A 15,000-nucleotide genomic window follows, 5' to 3' on the forward strand; every position below is an offset into this window, starting at 1 on the left:
TGAACGTTTCTATAGGAGAAGGTTAGTTGTGTACTGGTACAACACATGAACAATAAGCTACCGGGTCTAAGCGATGTCAGGCAGGGCAGCCAATCGGGACTACGGTCTATCCCAAAGCCAAAGCGAAGTCCAAAAAAAAAAGGCAACCGCGCTTACCCCCTTACAAATAGGATAAAAAACTCGTTGTTTGAAGTTAGTTATGTATATATTATTGAGGTTGAGAATCTCAACTGTCGTTGCCGATAAAAGTGGATTACTATTAGATAATGTCAGATGCTTGTGAAGGTATGACAAAAAAAAAAAAAAAAAAAAAAAAAAAAAAAAAAAAAAAAAAAAAAAAAAAAAAACATAATTAGAGAAAATAGGGGGACCTATGAAATCATGCTGAAAAGTAACCCGAGTTGTGATGTAAAGTAAATTTTAATATTCGTTACTTCAGGATTAACATGCAGCTTCATAGTGTATAAGAAAAAACTCACATAAACTAAATGAATCTCATGTTATAAGCGGTGAATATTTCATATTCTAATTCTATTGGGAAATCAAAATTTATAAAACGATGGTTGTAATTTACAAAGACAAGCTCGCCTCTCTCAAAATCTAATTGTTAAACTTAGAATTCTTGCGTGGTCCATAAAGTAGTTCTTAATTACTAATGAGTACAAACCGCATTGTAGGATGTAAAACAGTAAATATGAAATAGAAGATACGTAGTTGATATATTAGTACAATTCCAAGCTTAAATATCTTCAGGAAAGCGGTAGGAATACAAGTGATAGAGCAGGTTTAATTACATACGATAAAAATATAAATTTGACCAAGAACTTTCTATCACAAGTGAAGTGAATTTAGAGTTAAAAAATTTTAATTTCATCCTGATTACATATGGATAAAAATGAAAAAGTTACAATCAAGAATTAGAATATACTCCCCTCTATTTCACGCCATTTTTTATGGATAAATTTTGTTTAATTGTGTTGCAATTACTTTAATGAGAAAAACTCGTTTCAGAGGAGCCCCTAGGAAAATCTTTGGGTTCTATTCAGGGCGAAGATGCGGTTCTTAAATAGTTATCTCACAATCTTAATTGATATTGGGAGATTGTTTATCATAAAGGAACCAGTTATACATATAGATATTGTACTTTCTAACCAAAGTGGATAACAGAAGAATAAATTTATTTTTATTTAAGTTGAGACTTGAACAAAATAGCAGAAGAATAGATTTCTTTTTAGTAAGTTGAGACTTGAACATATTAATGCAGTATTGGTGGACTATTCATTTTAGTCTTATCGTGACATTGAATTCACAATTGTTTGGGCATGCAATACTTGTTTATGTATGTACTTATGTATACTATCAGAGAAAATTATAATATATATATACATATAAGAGAACCACCTAGAGCATGTTCAGAACTATAGGTTTTCCCATAAACCTCATACATGAGGATTTTGCTTATGTCATATTAAGTCAGATATGAATGCTCAGGTCACAGTTTTTTATGAAACTATCTAGGAGAGATTATTGCCTGTGAAAGGGCGCTTTCAATTTGCATTACTTTGTATTTTAGAGTTACAGAAAACTTTGTGGACAAGTTTCTCTTTTTGTAATATTGATTTCAACTTTATTTGCTCGTATATTTTTTTCAGAGATCTTATCCTGAAATCTGATAATTTCTTTTTATGCGGTAGTAATTAAAGCTGATTAAGTGGTTTTGGGGGATTTTATATATGAATCATTAATTATCAATGAATAAATAATAATTAAGTCAGGTAAATCTGTGCCATAAGAGATTTGTAACTGGGAGAAAGATTTCAACTTCAGAAAAATTATAACTATAGTCCATTTCTTTTAGCGAGGCAGATTTGCACCGACTCGCAACGGTGCCCTTTTAGCTCGCAATCGCTGACTGGTTAGAATTATCTTGTCCAACCAATCAGCGATCAGGAGACTTTTCCGAGCTAAAAGGGCACAGCTGCGAGGCGGTGCAAATATGCCTCGCTAAAAGAAATGTACTATAGTAGGTATAGTGGTATAGCTTGAGTATATAAACTAGCTATAATGTCTGCAGAAATAAATGAATAAATAATTCTTTTGTAATCCAGCGTTGCTAAATATCACGAGGCATTAGTATTTCTGAATGTGTATTATATATAACATTTCCCATGTTACGATCAACGTATTTTTATCATGGTATTTATGAAAATCTCACAGGCATGGATATTTCATGCAGTTAAAGAAAATTATCCTTAAGACATGATCTAATTTTTAAAAATCTAAATTAGCTTCTGAAATCATTAAATACGACTATGAACATAATTTTCATAATGCTTAACGAAAACGTATTTTGCAAATAATCTGCTTTTATCAAAGTGTCAGAAAATCTCATTTTATGCAGTTAAAAAAATTATCCTTCAGACATGATCTCAATTTTTTCTCATTCTAAATTAGCTTCTGAAATTATTAAATACGACTATGAACTTTTCAAAATGCTTAACGGAAAAGTATTTTGCAAATAATCTGCTTTTATCAGTGTCAGTCAATTTAATCTATTTTTAAATTTCACAGGTACCTGAAATTTCTGCTTATCCAATTAATTTGGCAGCTTTAATTTTTACAGCGTTAATCTAATTCTCCCCCTTTAATGAGAGCATGAAAGGAGACCAGAAAGCTATGTGTTGGGTGGACCAACGTTAGACACATTTATTAATAAGGCTTTTATCAATTTTCCTTTTAAAACAAAGCAACGAAAAGTATTCCTCACAACCCGCCATGCATGATTTGCCATTTGCTAATCTCCTCCTTTTTTTTATCATTCCAACCAATGAGAAACGCTCATGTGCGTGAGTTAGGAGCATGACATTAATCTCTGTGAGCATGAGTCGCGTATTGCTCGTCCGGGCCACGCCCTGATCTCCTTCTAGGCCAGTCGTACCTGGTTGCATGCTTGACTTCATCAGGACGAGTTAAGCCTCTGGCCAATCGGGTTCAGACTCTCGGCTATTGGTCGATTCAGGGGGGCTAGGGGCCATAGTTTCTTGACTCGGCTATTGGCTGATTTATGGGGTTAGGAATTATAGTTTCTTGACTCTCAGCTAATGGTTGATTCATGGGGGCTAGGAGTCATATTTTCTTGACGCTCAGCTATTGGTCGATTCAAGGGGGTTAGTAGCCATAGTTTCTTGACTGTAACCTATTGACGATTCATGGGGGCTAGGAGCCATAGTTTCGTGACAGTAACATATTGCTTGATTCATGGGGGCTAGGAGCCATAGTTTCGTGACTGTAACATATTGCTTGATTCATGGGGCTAGGAGCCATAGTTTCTTGACTGTAACATATTGGTTGATCCATGGGGGCTAGGAGTCATAGTTTCTTGACTCTCAGCTATTGGTTGATTCATGGGGGCTAGGAACTATAGTTTTTCGACTTTCGGCTATTGGTCGATTCATGGGGGTTAGTAGCCATAGTTTCTTGACTGTAACCTATTAATGATTCATGGGGGCTAGGAGCCATAGTTTCTTGACTCTCAGCTATTGGTCGATTCATGGGGGCTAGTAGCCATAGTTTCTTGACTCTCATCTATTGGTTGAGTCATGGGGGCCTAGGGTGCTAGGAGCCATAGTTTCTTGACTCTCGGCTATTGGTCGATTCATGGGGGCTGGTAGCCATAGTTTCTTGACTCTAACCTATTGGTTGATTCATGGGGCTAGGGTGTTAGGAGCCATAGTTTCTTGACTCTCAGCTATTGATCGATTCAGTTAAGCTAGGAGCCATAGTTTCTTGACTCTAACCTATTGGTCGATTCATGGGGGCTAGGAGCCATAGTTTCTTAACTCTCAGCTATTGGTTGATTCATGGGGGCTAGGAGCCATAGTTTCGTGACTCTTACCTATTGGTCGATTCATGGGGGCTAGGAACTATAGTTTCAGGACTCTCAACTATTGGTCTATTCATGGGGACTAGGAGCCATAGTTTCTTGACTCTAAACTATTGGTCGATTCATGGGGCTAGGAACTATAGTTTCAGGACTCTCAGCTATTGGTCTATTCATGGGGGCTAGGAGCCATAGTTTCTTGACTCTATCCTGTTGGTTGATTCATGGGGCCATAGTTTCTTTTGATAGAACAGTGAAGGGATTTCTTAATCAAAGAGAATATAGAAGAATCTGATTTGGTTTGGAATGGATGGATATTTTATTTTTTGATAAATTTTTAGTCTTAAAGGAATTTTGAATGTTAGGAATCGGAATTCTAAAAGTTAATTCATTTATTCGAAATAAATTGAGATTACTTTCAGCTTATTTTAATTTTGAGAAACGACTTCATCCAATTATTAAATTCTCCATTTTTTTACCCTAATATCTGAACTAATTAAAAAATAAATTTATAGTCAATGCCACCATAACTTTACATATTAACTCATGGATATTTAAGTAATATATAAACTTTTACATTTTAATATTTTTTTGTATAATTTTTCTATTTATAAAATTTTTACAGTTGATACTTTAAACAATTAATTCCTAAAGAAAAGTTTTTTTTTTATTTAAGAGAAACATGCTTTACAAAGATCACGTGTTTTATCAGTATTGTAAACTTTGATGACACTCTCTTTCATGACAACCAAATATATTCTTGGTTACTTCGGTAATGTTGTTATGTAATGTTATGTTCACTGCCTGATTTATTTATGAAAACTTCAAGTCAGGAAAAACTCATGCTAATAGATTCTTTTTATACAGTTCATCATTTAGCATCTTCCTTTGACTTGCTTTTAATTTCAACTCTACTACAGCTTTTTAATAATTAAGATTTAGTCGTTACTGTTAAATAATGTGTATATTGTATATTATTTTGTTGAAGAAATATGTTTATTGAATCTTTAATACACTGTAGTTCATTTACTTCTGTTAATGTTAATCTGGAATTTGGACTAAACCAAGTTTTAATATCCTTCAAATAAATCTTAGAAACAAGTAAGGTTTGTCTAAAGATATTCAACTCTTTAGCACTAAATAAAATTTTAATAAATATTTACTTTTAATAAAAATTGGATGTTATTAGATTTTTGTGTCGGTAGGATTTTCAATTTGTAATGTAAAATTACAAACATGGACTAAAATTTTGTTTAAAAGTTTATGCATTTTCGTACAACTTGGTTATTCATCGTTCCTTTTAAACCTTGCAAATGTGGTATTTCTTTTGGTGTCCCTTCTTTTAATATTATAGCAAACGATATTCTAAGAGTAACTTGTGTAGGAGTCTCCTGCGGAGCATATTTTTGTCCATGCTTAGCAATCAGTATCTTTATCAAATCCACCAGCAGTGTTGAAGTTGGTTAATTGAAAGAGGTGAATAACTTGTGTCACTGACAATTTTCAAGTTATGAGGGAGATTATTTCAAAATCTCATCTCAAAATGACGTCAATTATTATGGGGAAAATGTTATCTAGCTCAGATAAAATTGAATGTTAATTTTTGGAATCAGCGAGCTATGAAAATATCGTCAACAAATCGGTTGCAAAAAGTTGAAGGTTAATTTCCATATTATATAAGGGAGAACCTTTCATTATCTTATCGAAACGACTGATTCCACATTTTATTATAGGCTAATCTTTTTAAACATTAGAGTGTAACCTCTCAAACATTGAATATGTGAGATAATTTCTTGGGTGGAAAACCGAATTAAAAACATATTTTGAATTCCCTTTGTCTTTATTAGTTAAATATCTTGGAAACTCAAACTTTCCTTGACGAGGTGTTTGTTTTATATACACAGAGATGTATTTGTTGATAATGAGATGGATGGATTAATTGTTAGATTGGAATATTAATTTAATCGAGTGCTTTAGAGGAATCAGCCTTTTTTGAATAATGGCGAATTATGCATGGGGTGAGAAATGTTATAGAGGTTGTATTTGAGAGGTACTACTGTTTTTTTTTTTTTTTTGCAAAAATCTTAACAGCAAGGTATAGACTTTAATGACGTTGGATATATGTATATGAAAACTTTTATGTTTGATGGTGATACAAAGATTCAGTATTCTAATGCAAGGGTTACCTTGGATAAAATGGAGCTTCTCTTAGAAATATAGGAATCCTTACATATCCCTTGAAAATTTTCTGTCTTAAAGAATGCCGAATATAAGATCACCTAAACTATATGGCGCTGAATGGACTTACCGGCCCCAGCGTCATGCCATAAGACCTAAATTCCACAGTCCCTCTCTTTCTAGGAATTACAGGGGAAGGATTTTCAAGTGTTGGTGTTGATAAAGTTAACTGGAAAGGACAGAAATCATAATTTAAGCAGTATAAGGTAAATGAAAAACGCGGCTTAATGTCTAACGTCAAAGAAAAACGCGTCTTAATGTCTAACAAAAATAAAAACGCATCTTAATGTCTAATATAAGAGAAAACGCGTCTTAATGTCTTAGCAAAAAACGCGTCTTTATGTCTAACGTTAAAAGAAAAATGCGTCCTAATGTCTAACAAAAAAAGCGCGTCCTTATGTCTAACAAAAAATTCGTCCTTATGTCTAACGTAAAAGAAAAATGCGTCCTAATGTCTAACAAAAAACGCGTCCTAATGTTTAACATTAGAGAAAACGCGTCATAATGTCTTAACGTAGAAGAAAAACGCGTCCTATAATGTCTAACTAAAAACGCGTCCTTATGTCTAACGTAAAAGAATAAAAGCCTCCTAATGTCTAAAGAAACCCATCCTAATGTCTAACATAAAAGAAAAAAAGCCTCTTAATGTCTAAACGAAAAACGCCTCCTAATGTCTAACGTTGGCCCACCCTTCAGGTTACTTTGTGTATCTCCATTCTGCTGTCCCTCACTGTGTTCTTCCTCCTGTTGGCTGAAATTATTCCCCCTACCTCCTTGGCTGTCCCCCTCCTCGGAAAGTACCTCCTCTTCACCATGATCCTCGTCACCCTCTCCATCTGCGTCACCGTCGGCGTGCTCAACATCCACTTCAGGTAAGAAGGTGTCGTCTACCTGCGTGCCCTTCTGGGTCATAGAGGCAGTAGGTAATACATTCAAGAAAATATAAATTTTGGAGATTCTTTCAGGCTTTAGGTAATGTGTTTGATAAAAAAAAAAAGCTAAAAGTTTTTTTTTGCTTTTGTTACTATTATTATTGGTGTTTATCTGTAACATTTATAAGAATGTTAATTGTGTATATTGTATGTCTTTAAGTAAAATGCTCTAATTTCAATTTATTAACCCTCTGGTGTAAATGCAAAGGTGTTTTATTCATTTTGGGTTTGGGTTTAATATTAAGCTCAAATACTATATGAATGTGGGGGAGAGATTTGATACACAACATATATATATATATATATATATATATATATATATATATATACACACACACATATATATATATATATATATATATATATATATATATATATATATAAGAAATATGCATTAAATATAGTCCTTTCATATGCTAGGTCTCCATCCTCTACACACCCAGTTAATCACCTCTATCTGTAGGCAAGCTTGTACTTACTGGATAAAAAACCATCATTCCATTATTTTCTAATACCTCTTACAACATGCACTTTTTTCATCAAAATTGTCTCCCCCCCCCCTTAAGTTTCTGAGACTACTAGTGTACTCAATCCGTCAAAATTGACGACTATATGTCTACAGTAGATAGATACATACACACATTCAACCTTTCCCACCCCCTCCCCATTTTCTAATAAAAATATTTAGATAGATATGCAATATGCATGCACACACAGATTCAACCCATCCCACCCCCTCCCCATTTCCTAACTACAACACGCTAGTTTGGGCAATTTATGGGAGATTATTGTTTTCTGAATGGTTGCCGTTCTGCGTGACAGGAATAGATTATATAGGGGAAATTCCTTCTAAAAAAAAATCAGGTTTCAAACCTTGAATCTGTCATTTCTCTTATGCAGCATTGAATTTGCAAACTATTCAACATACTAACCACTGAACCGTTTAATTTCCTGCTGAATGTAGGATAAATCCCAGGTGCTAAAAATATTTAGAACATTTGGCACTTGATACACCTGCATTGAACACGGGCATTGAACACCTTATTCTTATGGCAAACTCTCTCAATACATCAAACTTCTAGCAAATGTTTTTCTGTTGAACAGGCTGACATAAATCTCTTTTTTATAGGTTGTATATGTAAGATCGGATTTAGTGTTGTCACTGTTCTTGAAATATTTTATTTGGATTATTCATTCATTCTCATAATTATTTTTATTTTTTTTCTTTTCTTCACTGGGCTATTTTTCCCTGCATAAGCCCTTTGGCTTATAGCATCCTTCTTTTCCAACTAGGGTTGTAGCTTAGCTAATAATAATAATAATGATAATACCTTTGCGACACATACATATACCTAAACAAAATATTGAACGATTGTATAGTGCGTGTCGTATTGAGTAAAAAAAAGGGTAAAGTAATAATAGGCGATCTAGAAATGAATCTGCAGAGAGGTCATTAAGAGTAATTAAATATATTTCGTTAATTGCTCATTGTTAGTGGAATTGGTTATCTAATCTGAGTATATAAATTTTTTAGAGAGAAATTTTTAAAATCCAAAATATCTGTTTAAGCGGAAAGTTTAATAAGGTGTGATTAGTTTGAGAATGGAAAAATTCATGATATGTAGAAATTATAACGATGTTTATTGTATCGGATAATTAAGCCTCTATCTGGCACACACTAAGACTACTCTTAATATGTATACATATACAGTATGTATATATATCTATATCTATATATATATATATATATATATATACATATATATATATGTAGATATATATGTATGTATATATATATATATATATATATATATATATATATATATATATATATATGGATTGACAGATAGATAGATAGATTATCTATAGGTAAATATAAGTTGGGCAGACAAAAAGACTACTGTTGATATGTATAGGGGAAGGAAGTGGTTGATATACATAGGTATTTGCAAGTACATGAATTATAGGGATATTCAGTCATTCCAGAGATCAAGTTACCCCTAATCTTCTTTTTTATATTGGGATATCAAACCATTGTTCTCTAGTCTTGGGTAGTGCCATAGCTTTGTACCATTGTCTTGCACTGTTTAAGGTTAGAGTTCTCTGTTTTGAGGGGTACACTCGGATACACTATTCTATCTAATTTCTCTTCCTCTTGGTTTGTTAAAGCTTTTAAAGTTTATATAGGAAATGTTTATTTTAATGTCGTTACTGTTTTTAAAATATTTTATTCATTTCCTTGTTTCCTTTCCTCACTGGGCTTTTTTCGCTGTTGGGGCCCCCGGGCTTATAGCATCCTGCTTTTCCAACTAGGGTTGTAGCGTAGCAAGTAATAATAATAATAATAATAATAATAATAATAATAATAATAATAATAATAATAATAAGTAAAGTTACTCTTAACATTCAACACTAGATAGTTTGGTAGCCTACCACGCCAAACAGACAACCACTGAAGCGTTCTTTTATTGACACCAACTTAATCAGACTTGTCCAAGTTATGAGATAGTGGACATGATCGGAGATTGTAATTGATGATCTGGAACTCTGGATATTTTCTCCACATTCTCAGGACTGGTCTGTTTTAAGGTCCATCTTGAGCATTTTCTCCACATTCTCAGGACTGGTCAGTTTTAAGGTCCATCTTCACCATTTTCTCCACATTCTCAGGACTGGTCAGTTTTAAGGTCCATCTTCACCATTTTCTCCACATTCTCAGGACTGGTCAGTTTTAAGGTCCATCTTCACCATTTTCTCCACATTCTCAGGGCTGGTCAGTTTTAAGGTCCATCTTGACCATTTTGTCCACATTCTCAGGACTGGTCAGTTTTAAGGTCCATCTTGGGCATTTTCTCCACATTCTCAGGACTGGTCAGTTTTAAGGTCCATCTTGGGCATTTTCTCCACATTCTCAGGACTGGTCAGTTTTAAGGTCCATCTTCACCATTTTCTCCACATTCTCAGGGCTGGTCAGTTTTAAGGTCCATCTTGACCATTTTGTCCACATTCTCAGGACTGGTCAGTTTTAAGGTCCACCTTGACCGTTTTCTCCACATTCTCAGGACTGGTCAGTTTTAAGGTCCATCTTGACCATTTTGTCCACATTCTCGGGACTGGTCAGTTTTAAGGTCCATCTTGACCATTTTCTCCATATTCTCAGGACTGGTCAGTTTTAAGGTCCATCTTGAGCATTTTCTCCACATTCTCAGGACTGGCCAGTTTAAGGTCCATCTTGACAATTTTCTCCACATTCTCAGGACTGGTCAGTTTTAAGGTCCATCTTGAGCATTTTCTCCACATTCTCAGGACTGGTCAGTTTTAAGGTCCATCTTGACCATTTTCCCCATATTCTCAGGACTGGTCAGTTTTAAGGTTCATCTTGACCATTTTCTCCACATTCTCAGGACTGGTCAGTTTTAAGGTCCATCTTGACCATTTTCTCCACATTCTCAGGACTGGTCAGTTTTAATGTCCATCTTGACCATTTTCTCTACACTCTCAGGACTGGTCAGTTTTAATGCCCCATTTGACCAGATTGTCACCTGTTCTGGCCACCCCAGCTCTAGCTCTGTTGAGGGCACACAAATCACGTCTGTGAAGTATGCCCCATCAGCAATTTCTTCACTAGGGTCCTGCACTGCACTGTTGAGCGTTAGTATCCTATCAGAGTCCCTCCATTGGTCCAATATAAATCGCTCGGCGCTATTTGGGCGGATAATGTGATTAGGATATGAAAGAAGTTGAAAATTTGATAAGATATGTTGAAACATCTGTTACCAGAAGGGTGATGATAAGAAATGTTTTGAAAGTATCTTAAAACCAATTATGCAGTTGTAAGTGTTAAAACGATCAACCCAGAAGAAAGAAATAGGAAAAAAACTTGGTTCAGAGGAAATAATGAAAGGACTGATATCTTTTAAGTACACTATAAGGCAAATGTATTCGATTGATTAAATAAATGACTCGAACATTATGAAAGAGTAAAAGACTGACTCAAATTTAGAATAGGACACTTGATTGTGAGATACTGGAGCTAAAACAAAAGACAGGAGTACGAGGCAGTTATAAGCGTGCAGATGTTTTACATACACTCACACACACAAACACACACATGCATATATATATATATATATATATATATATATATATATATATATATATATATGTACACACTTACACTAGTTTATTCAATCCGTCAAAAATGACTGCGGAATATTTAAATAGATATGCACACGCACACACCTTTCCCCAGAGTATGACCATCCCCTCTTACCCCTACACGAGGGACGGGGAGAGCAGGGTATGACTGTAATGAAATATACAATTGAAAAAATAAATATATATTCAGATACTTCCTCTCTATATTATGGAGAATAAGTTACCAGAGAAATCAGATATGAATATGTGTAACTTATCACGTCGTTTCTTTTAATTCCTGATTCCATCTGACTTCATTAGTGCATCATGATTCATAGTCTTCAACGTTAGGGATAATCAAAGGATATGAAATGGGTAAATTTCCAATATTGGTCGGCAACTGCCTCAGCAACCAGTTTTCCATCTACGCGGCATTGAATTAATTATGGCTCCAGTATTTGCATAAACCATGTCGAAATTAGATTCTCATTTGGTTTACCGCGTTTTCCTCTTTTCATAGTGTAAGAGGTATTTGCAAATGTTCTGTATTTCATAAGGGAATGTTCATGTATTTTCCTTTATGTTGTGAAGAATAAACAATACTGTTTTATGGCAATTAACATTTAATTGATAGTATGTTGAACATTGTTGTCGTTAATGGAACCATTTTATTAATGTTTTTGAATAGATTAGATTAGATTCTCATTTGGTTTATCTCGTTTTCCTCTTTTCATAGTTTATCTGCAAATGTTCTCTATAAAATTTCGTTAGGGAATGTCCTGTATGTTCATCTTCTATTTTCCTCTTATGTTGTAAAGAGTAAACATTGCTGCTATTTTTATGGCAATTACCTTTTAATTGAAAGTATGTTAAACATCGTTGTCTATAAAGGAACTACGTTTGGAACGTCATTAAATAGGTTATATGCTATTTAGTGTATTAGTAGACTTCATACTTTATTCGGAAGAAAAAATGTGTTACGAATAATTGAATGAGGAATTCTAAAGTTATTTTTATTAGCACTTGTTTTATCATAATAATCTTTAGATTTGTTAGTAAATTATTAGATTTAATAGAACTGAAATGAATTCAGTTCGTAAAGGCGAGACTCGAATATTTTACAACCTCTGGTTGTGGTAGCCTTTTGAAAACATACCTGACTTGTAACCTCTTGTATGGGACTTAAAGCCCAGATTAAGCCAGATGGTTTTCATTTATGTCTAAAACATCCCCGTCATAGTGAGTTAAAGAGGGTTAGGAGAACCTATAGGTCTACTTGCAGAGTCTTAAGCTGCCATTGTTAGGCCCTCCCTGGTCCTTGCATGGGTGTAGAAGGGCTTCATCTCGAAACATATCGTTCAAATGGTCGGCCTCTAGGTTCCTGTCCTATACCTCTGTCTGCCAGGGAGCTCTAAACCTTAAATATATAAGCGAATTGATGATGTCGAAGTAAAATTTCTCTCTCTCTCTCTCTCTCTCTCTCTCTCTCTCTCTCTCTCTCTCTCTCTCTCTCTCTCTCTCTCTCTCTCTCTCGTTATTAACTCAGGAGTTTTAGCTTTATATATATGTATATATATATATATATATATATATATATATATATATATATATATATATATATATGTATATATACATATATATATATTTATTTATTTATTTATTTATTTATTTATTTATTTAATTTTATAAAAACTAAGGAATTCCTTTTACATGCTTGCAAATCTGCTATTACTAATTAATCATGACAACCTTGATCATTATAAAGCATTATAACAGTGGCTATTGACCCATTTTATATATTATTAAACCCACCTTAAAGATGAAAACGTATAAAAAACTGTAAATAAAAAAAAGGAAGACGCTTTTAGAAAAGAAAACATCCGAATAATCTCATTGCCGACCTTCTGCAATCAATTTGTATCAATGTGATTTCGGGGGTAAATCCTTCTCTGATCAGATAGCGAGGGAGTTTAATCCCTTTGATCGTGTCTTTTTCCTTCCCAGCGAAAGAACATTTGGGATCCCCCCTTTGATGGCATCGGATCTCTTTTAATAGTCCCGTGCCAATGGGACGTCTATTAAGGTCTGGAGGAATTTTCTCGGTTTCGCCTTTGGATGCTCCTGCTGGGGTTTTTAGCGATGGAGTGGTGTTATTGTTATGACGTTAATTTTTAGTAGTAGTAGTAGTAGTAGTAGCAGCAGCTAAGCTACAACCCTAGTTGGGAAAGCAGGATGCTATACGCCTAAGGTTTTCAAAAAAGTGAAAAATAGTCCAGTAAGGAAAGGAAATACATAAATCACTATTATTATTACTAACCAAACTACAACCCTAGTTGGAAAAGCAGGATGCTATACGCCCAAGGTTTTCAAAAAAGGGAAAAATAGTCCAGTGAGGAAAGGAAATACATAAATCACTATTATTATTACTAGCCAAACTACAACCCTAGTTGGAAAAGCAGGATGCTATACGCCCAAGGTTTTCAAAAAAGGGAAAAATAGTCCAGTGAGGAAAGGAAATACATAAATCACTATTATTATTACTAGCCAAACTACAACCCTAGTTGGAAAAGCAGGATGCTATACGACCAAGGTTTTCAAAAAAGGGAAAAAATAGTCCAGTGAGGAAAGGAAATACATAAATCATTTATTATTACTAGGCAAACTACAACCCTAGTTGGAAAAGCAGGATGCTATACGCCCAAGGTTTTCAAAAAAGGGAAAAATAGTCCAGTAAGGAAAGGAAATACATAAATCACCATTATGATTACTAGCCAAACTACAACCCTAGTTGGGAGAGCAGGATGCTATACGCCCAAGGTTTTCAAAAGGGAAAAAAAGTCCAGTGAGGAAAGGAAATACATAAATCACTATTATTATTACTAGCCAAACTACAACCCTAGTTGGAAAAGCAGGATGCTATACGCCCAAGCTTTTCAAAAAAGGGAAAAATAGTCCAGTGAGGAAAGGAAATACATAAATCACCAATTATGATTACTAGCCAAACTACAACCCTAGTTGGAAAAGCAGGATGCTATACGCCCAAGGTTCTCAAAAGGGAAAAATAGTCCAGTAAGGAAAGGAAATACATAAATCACCATTATGATTACTAGCCAAACTACAACCCTAGTTGGAAAAGCAGGATGCTATACGCCCAAGGTGTTCAAAAGGGAAAAATAGTCCAGTAAGGAAAGGAAATACATAAATCACTATCATTATTACTAGCCAAACTACAACCCTAGTTGGAAAAGCAGGATGATATACGCCCAAGGTGTTAAAAAGGGAAAAATAGTCCAGTAAGGAAAGGAAATACATAAATCACTATCATTATTACTAGCCAAACTACAACCCTAGTTCGAAAAGCAGGATGCTATACGCCCAATGTTCTCAAAAGGGAAAAGTAGTCTAGTGAGGAAAGGAAATACATAAATCACTATTATGATTACTAGCCAAACTACAACCCTAGTTGGGAAAGCAGAATGCTGCAAGCCCTACTGCTTCAAATGGGGAAAAATTGCCCAATGAGGAAAGGAAATAGGAAATAAATAAAACTCGAATTATTATTACTAGCTAAACTACACATCCCTAGTTGGAAAAGTAAGATGCTATAAGCCGAAGGGCTCCAACAGGGAATTTTTCATAGCATTTTTAGTGTCGTTTAAAGACTCGTGAATTACTTAGAAATGAGAAAAGTAGTTAGATTGGGAAAAAATGAAAAGTAATCGATTACTTTCATAATGTGATATTTAGGATGAGACCTTTTGATGATATTTGTCTGAATATGATTCATATATCTGAAAATGCGATCCTGTTTAC

General features: G+C 34.3%; 1 protein-coding gene across 1 annotated transcript in view; it reads left to right on the plus strand.

Annotated features, from left to right (window-relative positions):
* The window catches only part of LOC137653025 (acetylcholine receptor subunit beta-like 2), a 211,132-nt gene that overhangs the window by 138,223 nt on the left and 57,909 nt on the right, over positions 1–15,000 (plus strand). The window contains 1 exon segment of the mRNA XM_068386416.1: positions 6,815–6,990. Within this exon segment, the coding sequence (XP_068242517.1) occupies positions 6,815–6,990 (176 nt within the window).

Source organism: Palaemon carinicauda, chromosome 14, assembly GCF_036898095.1.
Source record: "Palaemon carinicauda isolate YSFRI2023 chromosome 14, ASM3689809v2, whole genome shotgun sequence".
NCBI classification, from domain to species: Eukaryota; Metazoa; Arthropoda; class Malacostraca; order Decapoda; family Palaemonidae; genus Palaemon; species Palaemon carinicauda.